This window comes from Pristis pectinata, chromosome 8 (assembly GCF_009764475.1).
Source record: "Pristis pectinata isolate sPriPec2 chromosome 8, sPriPec2.1.pri, whole genome shotgun sequence".
Taxonomy (NCBI): Eukaryota; Metazoa; Chordata; class Chondrichthyes; order Rhinopristiformes; family Pristidae; genus Pristis; species Pristis pectinata.
The window spans coordinates 29,198,438-29,215,483 of NC_067412.1; the positions used below are offsets into that span (position 1 = coordinate 29,198,438).

The 17,046-nt window shown below is 39.1% G+C and overlaps 1 protein-coding gene across 1 annotated transcript in view; it reads right to left on the minus strand.

Annotated features, from left to right (window-relative positions):
- Positions 1–7,583: 7,583 nt before the first annotated feature.
- Positions 7,584–17,046, minus strand: part of LOC127573330 (heparan sulfate glucosamine 3-O-sulfotransferase 3B1-like) — a 145,542-nt gene continuing 136,079 nt past the window's right edge. The window contains exon 2 of the mRNA XM_052021411.1: positions 7,584–10,785. Coding sequence (XP_051877371.1) covers positions 10,167–10,785 — 619 coding nt within the window. The 3' untranslated portion in view covers positions 7,584–10,166. The remainder of the gene's footprint in view (positions 10,786–17,046) is intronic.

The window sequence follows — 17,046 nt, forward strand, 5'->3', positions numbered from 1 at the left end:
ATGTTAAGTCACAAGAAAAGATCCCAAGGTATTGGAGGTAACAGATTGGCATGGATAGAGGATTAGCTAACTGGCAGAAAGCAGTGAGTAGGGTTATGGGGGTCATTTTTAGGTTGACAGTCCATAACTAGTGGGGTACCACAGGGATCGGTGTTGGGGCCACAACAGTTTACAACATATGTATTAATGACATAGAACATAGAACAGCATAGCATAGAACAGGCCCTTCTTCGGCCCACAATGTTGTGCTGACATAGCTAATCCCTCCTCCCTGCAGAATGCCGATATCCCTCTATTTTCCTCTCATTCATGTGCCCATCCAGGCCCCTCTTAAAAACCCCCCAATGAATTTGCCTCCACCACCCTATCAGGCAATGCATTCTAGGCATCCACCACTCTCTCAGTAAAAAACGTACCCCTCACGTCTGTTCTGAACCTATCCCCTCTGCATGCCCTCTGGTATTGGATCGCTCAATTATGGGAAAAAGATATTTCTTGTCCACCCTATCTATGCCCCTCATAATTTTATACACTTCCAACAGATCACTCCTCAGCCTCTGCTGCTCCAGAGAAAAGAGCCCAAGTTTGTCCACCTCTCCTGATAGCACATGCCCTCTAATCCAGGCAGCATCCTAGTAAACCTCCCCTGCACCCTCTCTAAAGCCTTAACATCCTTCCTATAGTGAGGTGACCAGAATTGCACGCAATACTCTAAATGCGTCCTAACCAGACTTCTATAGAGATACGTCATAACTTCTTGACTCCTATCCTCAATACGGCGATTAATAAAAGCAAGCATTCCATAAGCCTTCTTAACCACCTTGTCTGCCTGTGTAGCCACTTTCAATGAGTCATGGACTTGCATGACATGGTGGAAGGTAACATTTAAGAGAGGTTTGGATAGGTACATGGATAGGAGGGGTTTAGAGGGATATGATCTGGGTGCAGGTAGATGGCACAAGGCAGAAGATCAGGTCAGCATGGACTAGATGAGCTGAAGGGCCTGTTTCTTTGCTGTAGTACTCTATGACTACTCTATAAGGTAGCTGAATGTGCAGATTACACAAATATAGATGGGAAGACAAGTTGCAAGGAGGAACAAACAGTTTACAGGAAGATTTGGAAAGGTTAGCTGAGAGGACAAGAAGTTGGCAAATGGAGTATATTGTGGGAAATTGGGAAATTATTCTTTTTGGAAGGAGATAGAAGAGTGGAGAAAAATTGAAGAAAGCAGTGGCACAAAAGGGAGTTGGGGGAATATCGAAAGCTAGCACACAAGCTCATCAGGTAATGAGGGAGATTAATTCAAGGCGATTGAAGAATATATGTATGGAAGTTTTATTGCAATTGTACAAGGCATTAGTGAGACCACATCTAGAGTACTGTGAGCAACTTTGGGTCCCCTATATAAGGATATATATTATTTCAGTGAAAGTGGTTTAGAGAAGGTCCACTAGGATGACTCTTAGTATGGATGGGTTGACCTGCAAAAAAGATTAAGCAGGTTGGGACTTTATACAGAGAAATTTAGAAGAATGGGAGGTGGTCTTATTGAAACATACAAGATTCATAGGTGGCTACAGAGGGTGAAGGCTGAGAGGATGATTCCTCACACGGGAGAATCTAGAAACAGAGGGCATGGCCTCAGAATAACGGAATGCCCATTTAAGACTAGATGATGAAGAATTTTCTCTTTCAGTGGATTGTGAGCCTTTGGAATTCCTTCTGGCAGAGAGCTGTTAGGGCAGAGTCCTTGACTGTATTTAAGACTGAGATAAATGTATTTCTAATCAGTGAGGAAATCAAGGGCTATGGGGAAAATGCAGGAAAATGGACATGATTCTATTGAATGGCGTAGCAAGCTCAAGGGACTGAATGGCCTATCCCTGTTCCCACTTTTTATAGTTTAGGAGCTTATGGGATGGTATTAAGAAGGTTGAGGCCCTGCGTAAGTAGCATAAGAGTGGACCACCACAAAAGCTCTTAACTGCCTATCCCACCAACCACCACTTCCCCCATCAGTAAAGGCACTGGTCCTCATATTGGCTTCATTAGCCATTTCAGGATCTACAAAACTAGAAGTCATCCTTGATTCGGAGGGACTGTCTAAGGGAAGACATCCTGCATATCAGAGACTAACTAAACTTCCTCTTCTCCTGATATATACAAATTCAACAACATGCAGTGTTAATGGATTATGAACCATCAATCGGGATGCCTTTGCTACCTTCCTTTCCTGTACTGTAATAATCCTACCACTATTCTTTGTTCCAAACTCCACAAAATTCTGGCCTCAATATTTCAGCATTGCTGAAATGTTTACTTTTCATTAAGGCAGCCCAGGCCACTTCAGAAAAGCAACACTTCTGTATAAAATAATGTGAAGCATAGAATTACTTAGCACAGAGGGGTTCATTGACAGCACTGTGACTGTGCTGGCTCTTTGGTATATCTATCCAATTAATCCCACCCCTCTTAGACTGTAATTTTTATTTCCCCTTAAGCATTGAATGTTACTACTGAATCTGCTTCCACCACCCATTGAGGGAGTGTGCTCAAGATCACAGCATGCTATGGAAAAACGTTTCCTCTTGCGGCATCTGGTTCTTTAACTAGTCACCCATCTGCATCCTCTGCTGACTATTCTTTCTGACACTGTTAACTGTTTCTCCACATTTACTCGAAACTGCTTGTGATTTTGAACATCTTTTATTACTTATCACTCTTAACATTTTCTGTGTATCTAATGAGAACCCAGATTCTCCAGTCACTCTGTTAAACCTTAAAACAAGTTCTATTCTAAGACCTTAACATACTTCCTGAAGGTGCTCTGCCCAGAAATGTTGAAGCCTGAACAGTATTTTATACAACTTTGGTGTATTTTTAAAAATTTTACATATGATTCATCTATTATTAAAAAGATTCCTTATACACTTTTAAAAAACTTCTCAACTTGTCCTGCCACCTTAACAATTTGTCTCTGTATATCTTTCTCCTCATTGTGCTCACTGAAATGTATCATTTCATAAGTTCATGTATTAAATTTCATCTGCCATGTGCCTACCCATATTACCAATTTGTCAGTTTCCTCATGAATTCTGCTACTATCCCCTGAAGTTTGCTACTGTCGTCCTCATTGTTTATGCCAACTACAAGTTTCATCTCATATATAATCTAGAATCTTTACCGTGTAATTTCATGTTGAAGTAATTTACATATATCTAAAAGAGCAGTGGTTTGACTATCAACCTTCCAGGGAACACTGCTTCCAGCCATTCAAAACTAGCTCTGTTTTCTCAAATTTCTCAATTGTGCAGTTATTGTCCAACCCCATGGGCTTTAATTTTATTAAAAGGTTTGGATTATTGTCACTAAAATTGTTCTGGATTATTGCCTCTAAAAGTTGTCCCACCACTAACAACAGGCTGACTGGCCCGTGGTTCTTGAATTTATCCCTCTCTTTTTAAACAAGTTGCAACGTGCAATCCTCCAGACCCCTAGCATACTGCTTTACATACTAATCCAGTGTCTGCTATAACTATATAGTTAAAAGATAGCTAAGGCATTCGCACGATGGTTCTATGCATGTTTTAGGGTTAGGTTTACATAACCAATTCTAAATGACCATGTTAGTGTTTTCTTCAAACAATATGGCTGCAGTGCATAAAGACAAAGATATAAAGAGGATTATCTTTCAATCAATATGGTCTTTAAATAGACATTACATTAACATAATCATTCTTAATAGAATAAAGCAATGCAATAATTTAAAAAAGTTTGTGTCAGCAAGAATAAATAAACAAAAGTAAATTTTATAAAGAATGTGATTTTCTTTGCAAAGTAACAATTTTAATAGTGGTTCAGAGGGAAGTTTGGACAAAGGTGGGAGTAGTTTTGGTTAGAAGTTTAAGTGTCTTGCTTGTTTAAATGGTACAAATTGTGAATGGCCTTCTTCCATTTTGTTACTGCTAAAAGCAGGTTCTGCCTTCATTGAAGAAAGTAAGAGTTTGAAAACCTCCATTACCAAGTTCAGTCTCAGGTGCTTTCTCAGTAATAGCAAATGTTCATATATTGTCCAAGATGTGATGAAGTGGAGACTCTGGTTGGACAAACCCACAAGTGCTCTAGGTCCAATCCAATGAATACAAACACTTGACCCCTAACTGCAAGGGCAGCAATTAGGTTCAACAGGGGATTGTGCAACACTTCAAAAATCCAAATCCTCGCAGTCAATCCCCTTGAGCAGTATTTGCAAGACCTCATTGAGCATCCTTAATGAGTCTGCGATCTGAGATTCAATACGGTTGTGGCTGCTTTGGATGCTCTTAATACTGCAGTCTATATGGTATTGTGCAGTTGGAGAAAGGCTAGCTCTTAAAATGTACGGGTGCTTTACAAAAGGGAGACACAGACACTCTTTAGACTGAGGCTGCGTTTTTGCATATCAATATGGCTGCCCCTGAATGTATTCACTCAGCTGGCTAATAGGATCACTATCAGCATTTGAGGCTTTCACAGGCACTTTGGGAAACTTTAAAGCTGTCACTGAGAATAATTTGGTAGAATGTCACAGGACACAAAACCTAAACACGAGGACTGCAGTCCATCACACTGAGCTGCCAGTGAAACTGACAACAAGTTGCAGCAGATGTGACATAGCCTCCCAGCACGTTAGTCCTGAGCCCACTTTCATCTTGATGGGCTCCTTGCTTATTTTAGACATTTTGTCCCTGAATTATACAGTCCCAGGAGAGTGCCAATAGGGAAGAAGTGCTTTTAATTGCTCATGGTGACTTTTGTTGGCAATGATATCATTGTACCTAGGCCATGAAAAATGTGGAGAATAAAAATTAGCAATTTTCTTGTACCTTAACTAAACTATTATTCACTGAAACATTCAGCTCTTCCCCTGGAACTTTCAAGCAAAAGGAGCCCTAGACTATACAAACACATTGCAGATTTTTTGAAGTTTCATAACCACATACTAAGAAATTCAGGTTAATGTTTTCCATTATGGAATGATTACTGTTAACCTCTGCAAAATATAGCAATCTGAGATTGGCAATGGAAACTCTCCTTAATGGCTTTCAAGCTACTAATAATTGAAGTTATGAAGTCAAGGATTTGTAGTGTTCTTAGTAGCTGTGCAGCCACAGATGGGCCTGCAGAAAACATACCTGTACATTTCTGTTAAGCTGTATGAACATACTATTAAGATGTACATACATTTTGCCTTCAGTACTTGTTTATACTTTTGTCTGTTCACAGCAGCAAAAGTTGCTGCCCAAATGTGAATGTGAAAGTAACATGCTTAACCATATAACACCAGTGGTTCACAGAGCAGGGACCCTGTCAACAAGTGACACAAACAAGGTTGACCAGTATTATATTCAGACTGAAACAAGCATGAAACAAGTGCAGTGGGCTAAATCACAATAAAATTATTTTAACAATAATTGACATTTCACCTAAGTTAATCTAAATATCCTGGGGAAGGACAGAAGTTAAAAAATACTATAAGGGCACTTACCTTTGTTTTACAGTCATAGATCACAGAGAGATGCAGCATAGAAACAGGCCCTTCGGCCCACCAAGTCTACACTGACCATTAACCACCCACTTACACTAATTCTACACCAATCTCATCTTTTTATTCTCCTTACATTCTCATCAACTCCCTCCCAGATTCTATGACTCACCTACACACTAGGGGTATTTACAGCAGTCAATTAACATACCAAACCACCCACCTTTGGGATGTGGGAGGAAACCAGAGCACCCAGAAGAAACCCATGTGGTCACAGGGAGAATGTGCAAACTCTACACAGACAGCACCCGAGGCCAGGATTGTTCCCGGGTCTCTCGCGCTGTAAGGCAGAAGCTCAACTAGCTGTGCCACTCTGTCACTCATGCAACAGAAGCCATGTACGAAGAGTTTGAACCATGTTTCGCCCAGAGAGGTGAAGTATGGTTCCTTCAAGAATTACTGGTCAACACTTTCAGCCAGCTTCAAAACTGGGAACACTGATGAAAGGTTAGGATCTGATAACATTTCTTTCAGAGCCCCTTCCCGTAAACAACTAGAGCCAAGCTTGCTGTGGATGTTACCAGCAATCTTTATTTGAAAGAGGGCTGTTACTTGCAATGATGAGTTTTGGGAGGAAGAGGTGGGCTTTTTATTTTTATTGTACATCACAGGGCACCTCCTCCAAGGCCCCCACCCCTTCAGTTTCCAGTAAACAGAAATCCAGAGATAGATGCATAGCCATAATGCCTTATTAGAATGAGATCAGGCCTGCTCCTGGTCCAAGTTATGGCTCCAGGAAATCCTGAGACACTATAAAAGAGGTGAAAATGTGACTAAAATGTTCATGTAATTCTCTTTCATGAATTTTACTCCTAGAAAATCAAGCATTCGTTATAGGAAATCAGCCTTTTCATTTCTTGTCATCCAACCTTCAACTGAGTTCAGGATGCTGATTTGACAAAATATTCCAGCAAACAATTTTAGATGACATTTTAAGATGACAAGAGAAAATTACTCATCCTATATTATAAAGTTATTTTTTGGAGGTAAGATGTGACATCTTTGAAGAAAACCTGTTTAAGCATTAGACTGATCTGCCTCAGTTTAGGGCTTTTCCACCACTGGACTTTAGAACAGCTTTTGGTGTCAATAGCTTAATCTGCAATGTGTCAGATAATCAGTAATTGGGACCAGTTGTGTTTTCTGGAGTGCCCTCAGTTTCAAGCTCTGGGATGCTGATAGGTTCACATTGATTTGATTAGTGACCTTCTACTGTGAATGGCTGATAATTCAATTTAAAACAGAAAATTTAAAATACCTGTTTTAGGTCTGTATTTTTGATCTCTAATTTTGCAAATTTTAAAATTCCAACAACACTGAGGAACTAAGTCTTACATTGCCATCAAATACCCATTTTGAATACATGTATTGTAATAGCAATTAATTATTTGCTTAGACCCCCACACATTTCAAACTAAGAATCAGTCAATCCCTTCTAAAACATGCCTCTCGAGGACCATCAAATATGCTTTGGAGTGAATGGATGAAACATTGTGGATCATCAGCAGAGAAATGACTGTAGACTTCATCTTTGCTCATGAGGGATACAATAATCATCAAATGTTGTTTTGGAGATAGTGCTGTGTAGGATAATGTTAATGCAAATGCTTATTAAAAATGTTCTGTTGTGTAATTCTAAACCAGTATATATTACATGCTGTGCTTTAAGACTGTATTTCATCTTTTCCAACTTAAAATGGACTTTACTAGAACAACCACAATGTAAAATCATATGGGATAAAGTTTCCATCAATTTTATCCAATCTCAAACATTTGTTTTGAAGTTTTCTTTCTGTTTTGCTTTGATCCAGAACTAAGCTGGTTTGATGAACTACCTTATTTAGAAAATGACTACACATTTAGTGAAGAATCCTGCTGAGATTTGAAATGTAATCCAACGGAATATACTGTCTGAATTTGTGAACTATGCAGTTCCTAAACTCCAGTCCTCTACTGGAACAATAACCAACACACTGAATAAAGGAAGGGGCTTGAATGCAAATATAATTTAAATCGAAGAATGCTATAACATATAAATATCCAAAATTTAAGAAGTTTACATCAGTTAAACATTGCTCTCAATCTAGAAATAATAAAAAAACAATTACTCTTAGCTTCCTAAAGAGGAAAAATCCATGCTCTGAATATGATAGAGAAACCTCCTTTATAAATGAATGTGTTTTCTGACAGCAAAAAAATAAAACATTCTCTTTTGAGGAATTATCACTTTAGAAACCAAATGATAGAAAATATGTTTTGTTTATAGAAACAAGAATAATTTCTCAGTGAATATAGAGTTTAAATGATGAAATATTACTTAAAATAATAGTTTCTTTAACATAATGGCTACCAATGATTTCAGTTAATTATGTTCATCAGAAATAATTACCATATACAGTTTCAGTGTTAAGTGAACTGTACTAAAATAATGCAACTCCACAAAAATGTAAGTAGTAAGCAGGGTGCAAAACATACATGACTTTAGTTGAAAGAAATTATATTAGTTACTCTTAACTATACATTATGAATACAACATTAAACCATATCAATGTAAAGTAACAGTTTAAAGTATGGAATCCAGAGGCAAGAGCCAACATTTTCAGGATTGCTCCTTTTGTCCACTGGCGTTCGACAAAATTAAACATGGATAAATTTTCCATCATTAAATGTGTTTCTCAAGATAATTATAATTTGGTTGTGGCATTTAATACCAAGTCATGATTTGTGAGGCTCTCATCTTGTGGCTTACTCAGCTTGCTAATGACAAACCAGACATTTTTAAATGGTTGCATTTGATATCAGGAAGATGCCTTTTTCATATCTGATGATGATCCAATTATGAATACAGAACTCTTGCTCTTATCTGAAAGAATAGACTTGCAGTGGAGGTGTAACCTAATTCTCTAACAGGATACAGATTGGTCATCTATACTTTTTGTTCCACAGAATGATGTCTAAGCAGCAGGTAAGAATCATCAAGGAGTAAAGACTGCAGTTAAATGAAATCACTCTTCTTGGGAGGTTTCCATTGCTTCTATAATAGTGATGCACCCAGGCACCGGACTAGATTGGTGTTAGGCTGTAGAAGTGCAACAATATCTTATTTTCATTCCCTTTATGGGGATAATATTAAGTTATGACATTTTCAGCCCTTCCAAAGACAAAGTGATATGTGCAAAACAAATGACAGTTCTTTGTATACTTTTGCTCATTTTCACTGAAATATGGAGTATTCTTTAAAGCATTGTTTTATCACTTTATGTAAAACTACTTTCCATCACCTAGCAAGAGGCAAATCAGTTTAGTAGCTTACAGGCTACAGGCACAGGTATCAAATTTGTTACTGCCTTGTTCATACACATGCTCAGGATAGAGACAGGGAAAAGGCCAAGGAGACCAAATTAAAGTTGGATCAACAGGTCCAAACTCCATTCAATTTCTCAGAGTATTTAATGACATGAAGGTTCCTTTCATTGAGCTGACAAACAAGCATCAGTGGATGGTAACTGATTGTGTGCCAATCTATTCCAAAAAGATTTCAATGGATGTAGTCACATGCACTACACCTTCAATTTTGTACACCAGGAACAAAGATAAGAAATTACAATACTTTTCCATTTTATTAATGAGTTATCCAGTAAACTATGGATTTGGGTCAATTTGAATCAGGTGTGATTTCTTTTCAGTCTAAGGTTCCATAAATATAATTCAGTCTAATTTTGGGTGGTACTTTTGTCCATTTCCAACTACTGCAAGTGAAGATATCCTCAAGGGCAACATACAAAATGTTTTCTAGGAGTCCAAAACTGAACAAGTGAATTAATTTGCTTCCTGACACATTCTGTAAACTTTGTTCATGTATTCATTGTTTGCAATATTAAATATAATTCTTTCTAGACAGGATAACATTTTTGAAATGACATTGATGCAAATCATATTTAATGTTAAAGAATTAAAAAGAAGGACAATTATCTCAACTAATTAGATAGATTAATCCTAAAATGGAAAAAGGGACAGAATTTTTTGAAATGCCAAGCAAACGGTGAATCCAGATCAGATTCACGATAAACACTTCTGCAGTTAATTAAGTTAATTTTGTGATTCAGATTGCCTTCGTTTGTTGGAGCCAGCATTTAGCTTCAGAATAAATGTCACTTGCCTTGGATAACACAATAGGTGCTAAGAACAGATTCAGAATACTGCAGAAAAAGAGCCTAGCAATATCATTTATTTTTAATCTCACCACCACTAATGATTATCCCTAATATTGGGCATTTCTGGACTGGTAAGATCTTGCAATTCATTTTCACTATCATCCAAGTATGAAGGTAGCACTTATAATCTTTTTATGACAATTATTCCTTGGTTTGTTGTTTGACATTTTTGCATTCTTCTTTTATAATGTTTAGCATAAAAAATGACCTGTAAAAGGTTCAGTGAATACTAGCAAAATTGAGGCAAACAAGATTGAATTTTACAAGTTTGCAGAGAAACTGAGTGCTCAGAAAAGGTTAAAATGAACAAACTTGGTTGCTTTATACGCAGTTAGTTACCAGTTTTGTGCTTGGTATAACACATTTTACTCCCAGCCAAAGTCATGGCCTGTCATCTGGTAGAACTTCAGATTAAATGGCCTGTAGAACTCTTTAAGCCGAAGAACAACATCCATATCTATTTTAGGATGAGTCCTTCCCTTTGATTTACCAAGGCAGCGAGGCCGGCTGCTGCCTTCAGGCTTCTTCAGGCAAGGAAAGCCCTTGGTCTCATTAAAATAGAAATGCTTGTCAGTAATGACTCTCTTAAGCCCCAAAAAATCCTGCACACGGCCCATCTCACCGGCCGGATCACTAACGAGCCTCTCCCCACTCACAAAAAGAATCTTGGAAAGGGGAAAATACTGAAGCCAGTTTTCCAGGTGTTTGGCATAAATCCCAATGCGGATTGCACTCCAAGATGTGTCAATGAGGCCCGTGCTAATGTTTTTAAAGGTCAGCATCTGAAAGCTGGGTACGCCTGGATTCTTGGAGAGGGTTTGAGTGTAATCTGAGATAGCTCTGGTCGCAGGGTTTCTGACCACCACAATCAGTTTAGTATCTTTTGACATGGAGAAGATCCGCTTCGGGGCTTCTTTAGTGACAAAATAACTAGGGGTTTTCTCCATGGTGATCTGCCCTTCTAGAGTCCGAGGCATCAGGTTCCTACGAAACAAAGAAGTAAAGCTAATTAAAATTAAGTAATTCGGAAAAGCAGTGCAAAATGTCAACTTATATTTACATCAATACCTTGTGCTCTGTCAAAAGAACAGAAAATAGAAGATATAAAACTAATTTATATTCTTAACAATATGTTCCTTCCCTCAGGCCCTGGACTTCTCAGTCTCCTGCTGCCGGAAAGACTGGCCAGAGTTTTGGGACTCTTCCGCTATTTCTGAAGTCTACATTGCTCAACAGTAACCACGGGTTAGCTATAGATGAATGAACCTGACTTTGTCCATAACTACAGCTTTACCATTATCTGACAATCCTTTACATCCTTAAGTCTTTTCCTGTAAAGGGGGAAAAGAAACTATAAAATCTAAATAGCTTTGCTGTGTTTGAGTTCATATTAACTAGCAAATGGCAGAATAAAGCTTGCTGAACAATGCTCTTTTTCCCCCATCTTCAAACCAGATCCTTTCACAAATGAGCTGCTTTCGGAGCAAAATGGTTTTATCTAGTACACAGCTATAGATAGAAAGAAAACTGGACTGAGATCACTGTGGATCTCAACAATGAAGAGGAAAGAAAGAGAGAGAGAGAGAGAGAGAAAGAAATCAATACTGCCATTTTATCATAATGGCTGCAGTCAAACATTGGATCCAGAGGTTAATGGAAGGACATTAGGCCCTTTCAAAACCTTGAGACATCCAATGAAATATTTGAATTAATTATTCTTGTAACTAAGGAAATATAATAACCAATCTGGACATAAACCATTGGAATAATCTGTTTGAATGATATTGGTTGAGGGTAATATTGGACAGAATGCCAGGAGTGCACTCTGCTTCTTCATGTAGTGTCATTGGATCATTTACATACACCTGAGAAAGCAGAAGATGTCTCAGTTTAAAGTCTCATCCTAAAGATTTTTTTTCTTTTATTCCAACATCCCTCAGCTACCGAGCTGAACTGTCAACCTAGATTATGTGCTTGAACCTTGTAGTGACATTTGAATCCACAAATTTCTGATTCAGTGACAGGAGTGCTACCGCACAGTCAAGACTGACACCCAAGGAACAAAGATACTGACATGCTTCTTCTCTAAAATAGTTTTCTTTTGACTCATTCAGCATATTTTTTTGCTGGTTAGGTGCCTCTAACTGTAAAATGTTATTTCCGAGGAAGCATTTTATGGACATTTGAAGCCAATTAGTTCCCTGCCAGGTTGTTTGTTATACTCTTGGTTGTTTCATTGCTGGGAAGTTAGACTTTGCAGTAATGGATTAATATCATAATTAAAAACAATCACACTTTGACTAAGGTTCATCTAAAACTAATATCTTAGTTTGCATTTCTTTGAGAGACATTTTTGAACATAGAATTCTTATTAAAAGAACACTGTTCAGGTTTGATTCTTACAACTTTAAGTGCCCTTTTGGAAGTGATATATTAAAGTATAAAAATTTGAGGCATTTGTTTAAAATGCTGTACAGTTGGCTGTCTGAAGCTGTGTCTGTTACAATAATACAAACAATTAACAACTGACATGCTGCTGAATGAAGCAAATGCACCAGCTGTCTCAGTAAGATAATCCTAAAATCTCACGCAATATGAAGCAATGCTTAGATATTTGTGTGGAGACACAAGAGACTGCAGATACCGGAACCTGAAGCAACAAACAGTCTGTTGGAGGAACTCAGCAGGTCGAGCAGCAACTGTGAGGGGAAAGAAATTGCTGACATCTTGGGTCGAAACCCTGCATCAAGACTTAGATATTTGTGTACTAGTTTCCTTTTAATAGTGAGGAAAGAAGTAAACAAAACTGGCCCTGGGTTTAAACAATGGCAACTCCCATGTGTACCTCAGGTGTATAGGCAAGGTTTTGTCCTGTTACATCTGAGAGCTATGGACCTGGTGACAGAAGAACAAGCATCAGTCTCTGTTATCATAGCTGCACAGATGGTGTAATGTACCAAAGGTACATGTATCAGGTAAGATGAGGGAAGGGGAAAGATTCCTTGTGCCACTCTAACATTATTGGACAAGTGCGATGGAGTCCCAAGCAGTTCTCGGAGTAGAACGTGCAACTTCTTTGGTGAGATTTGATTGCTGAACTTTTTCTCTTGCAATTGCCATGTTACTTACAATTTGTGAAACTAGGAATACTCTATTTAATAAATGAAAAACAGATTGATGGATAAATGCATCACATGGTGTACTACTAAACCATCAGACTATATAGCCTGAAGTTGTACTCCCTGAGTTAGCTGGCCTCAATGGGGAAAACAGTGGGATTGCTATCATTGGTTTGTTTCGCCAGGTTGTAGGGGCAAAAACCAGCCATGGTTTGCCCACCTGTTGGATAGTCTTTGTGGATATCAGGTGGAAAAGGGATTGTGCAGTTGTGATATTTAATACAGTTAATGAGCTGGCAGTCTATATCCAAAAATGCCTTGAAAAACAGCCACTTTAATGAAGCACTGGAATATTGTCAGTTTCTGCAGAACTATATCCTTACCTTCAGCAGAAGAGAGGTGTGAATTCTTCAATAATTGTATGAGAGAGTTGAACCAAATCTGCACTTGCTCCTACATCAGCTCCATTCATCCAATAAAATGAACATTAACCTCATATATCCACCCATCCAATCTTGCTCTTTGTTGCTTCTTGTTTGTTCTCAATTTTTCTTTTAACAATGAAATTCACTTTTTACTTTTAAATTATCTATCTTTACCAATGTGATGCACATTTTCATCCCAAGTACACCACAGTGTTATTTTCCTATCAGTATTCAGTCCTCAAGGGTTCATCACTTCCCTTCAATAGGCACAAAAAGATCATCAAAGTTCCACCAGTGCTCATTATTGGACGTAACTGCTTCATTTCATTCTGACTTCAATGCAAAATGGTTTGATGTAAATGTTGCTCTGAGGGGAACAGAACCTACCTGGGAATGAAACCCTGCAAGGAGACCTTCATTCTTGGTGTTCCATGTAGAAGTGAGATAATGGGAATGCACCACACTTAATTTTCATTGAAAAATAACCCCTCCTCAAACAGTTATAGATCCTAATTAATTCCCAGTGAGAAACCATGGTAAAAACAAGGAAAGTCATCACAGTTATTGAGCAATACACGATTCTATGAGCCACCCAGCACATTTTTCAGTCAGAAAATCATTAAATGGAAACATTCACTTACAGTTCATTTTTCTCCTGCAATATGTCAACTCTGTGCCTTCTATCCATCTCGTGCTTACTGTTCCATCATCTCCTCCCCACAAGACTGCCCCCCACCCCCAACCCCTTATGCATGAACCTAATGCTTTACAAATCTTTGCTTTGTATTTCCTGCTGTGGTTTAGGTCGATCAGTCACAGACTTATCACAATCAGTTACTTTTCTGCCAACATCAGATATAGGGAGAATGTGAACTGTGAAAATCTTGGCTGGGGAAATTTCATTTGGCTGCCTTCATAAATCCTGCCTACTGTCATCGTGCTGGTCCATAAAATAAGAGGTTAATAGACAACTTCAACTCCCAGAGGCTTTCCATATTCTATTTTGTGGACTACACTTACAATATATCATGTTTAGAAACATTTTCAATTATTGCTGAGAATCGCAGTTATCTCACATGAGGCAAATTAGAAAACCTGGGGAATAATTTTAAGTAACAACTTCCCTTAATTGGTTTATGTCTTTCTTCTCCTACTGGGAAATACACATATTTCTGTATTTTCAAAAGGTACAATTGATAATCTGCATTTAATTTGAGTAATGAAGTATTCTGATTTTTCACTTTTGAAGTACCAAAATCCAATAGTTTCTGATTCTTATTTGCCTTTCTACCTCTCCAATTCTATTAAATTATTACATACCATCCACCTCCCTGCTGTCAACTCACACACTCAGCACCTCATGCACTAGGTAACTGGCTGTTTACTTTCCCTCTTCTGAGCTTGAGTCTTTTTCCCTGCTTGCAGAATTTGTGCCAATTCTAAATACATATTATCAGAGGTCAGTGGGGGTGGGGGTAAAAGGATCCAGAGAAGGTAGAGGATTGGATATTAGATGAAGGATTAATACTTGGAGTTGGGAGGTGGGAAGATCCAAAGGAAGTTTGGATGTTGAGGTCTGGAGCCAGGAAGGGGATGGGGGGGGGGGGGGGCGGTGGGGGAGCGCAATAGTTTTCTTGAGATCAGTAGGGACAAGATGGAGGATATCAGAAGGATTGATTAGGTAGTTGATGACAGACTGTGGGTAAAGCTGGTAAACTGCACTCAGCAGGGGAGTGGAAAGGCATTTATTTCCTTGCTCCGGAAAACCCTTCGCCTCTCTTTAGCTGATCATTTTCCCGAGCCTACCAACCTAGGTGAAATTCAACGCGGTGGTTAAACTATATAGCATGCTCCATTTACAGCTGGTCTTTGATCTGCAGGCCACATTGGGAGCTCGTCTAGCACTTCCATTGCCTCTCACCTTGAGTCACCCATTATTAAGAACCTTGCTAGAAACAAAATCATGTCCACATAGTTTCCACTCATGTCATTGCTATCACTTGTACTTCCTGGTTTATTTATTTTTGCCCTTGTGAGCAGCTGGGCAGGTGACTTGAGCCTTGGTGTCCACCAAGGACATTGCCTTGGAAGAACAACCTAACTCTTCCATCTCTACTTGATGGCCAGAAATAGAAGGAGTAGGCCATTCAACTTTTCATGCCTACTCTGCCTTTCATTGAGATCACTGGTTACCTATTCCTTTGGTGCTACTTTCCGGCACTAATCCATTTCCCTTGATATGGGGCCAGATAGATTCCAGGAGCCTGCTATGTGGGGAAACAAGTCTTTGTTCTTCCACGCTGTGGAGTGGTGTACTAATCCCCAGCATTATGTGTCCTGTTCCTTTCTTTCCTCAATCTAAGACAGTTTACACATTTCTGTTGAGAAATCCATGTTTATCTCTCCACTGATTCCACCTGTGCCTTTCCAAGGATTTTCTGCTTTAAGGCCCTCAGTATTTTCTTCTTCTGTCGATATTGAATTGTCCTCAGGAACCACAACTACATGTCATGGAAAACCAGATGAGCACAAAGGAGAAGACTCATGTGGAGCATAAACACTGGCCCTGTTGAGTCAAAAACCCTGCACGTTCTTTGTACACTGATGCAAACACTAGTTGCTCTGACAATGAGATGAGCTAACTGTCAGTGTGGTTGTCAGGATTGTTCCTTCTTGGGATAATGCAGAGGTGAACTGTTCCTTAAGGCTGGTTCTGCGTGTGCGGTGTCTTTTGACCAACTGTTTCAGTTAAGTCATTTCTACTTCACATGCTGAACTGCAGCATGTAGACTCCTGGAGGACTGAAACCAGAGCGAACATTCACAGCAACAAAAAGAATCCACAAGAATCCTAATGACCTGGTTCGAGTCAGTAACTGTCATTTGGGGAAGCTCCACTTCAATCCCTCTTTTTAAGTTCATTCTTTTATAAATATACTCTTGGCAACAACTACTGTATAATCTGTGAGTCACAAGTTATGTGGTCAAACACAGAATTTGTGACTCACACCTGTAATAAAAGCCATGGTCCACCAGGCAGCAGTGAAACCTGCCCTCCCATATATTCCTGAGATATGGGCTACCTGTAGCAGGATCGTCAAAACACAGGAGAGATAACACCAACACTGTTGCTGTAAAATCCTCTACGTTCACTACATAATAACCGAACCAATGTCAGTGTCCTCTCTCAGGCTAACATCCCCAGCACTGAGAACATAATTACACTAAGTAGGCTCCAAAGGCTAAGCCAGATTGGTCACATGCCCAACACCAGACTACTGAAAGAGATGTTCTATTCTGAGTTCTTGTGTGCAAGGCATTATCAGATGGACAGAGGATTCTGAAATCTCCTTGGAGGAAGTACAACAACCGCACTAAGCCACGGAAATCATTGGCACATGTTGCTCAAAATGGAGAAGAAGCATCTGGGTGGCATTAAGAATTTTGAGTCCATGTAGGCAGCTTGCAGAGTCCCAGCATAAATGGCAGAAGAAGCACACCAAACTACACACCCACCCATCCCATCAAGTAATTCTTGGCCAACTGGTGGCAGAGTCTGTAGCATCCACTTTTGCCTCATTTGCCACCTCAGAACTCACAGAACTGGAGTGGAAACAAATTAGCCTTGATCCTGAGAGGCAAACATATGTTGGGAGATGGGCTAAACTGTGTGAGCTCCCATCAAGAGTCACACAAACGCCC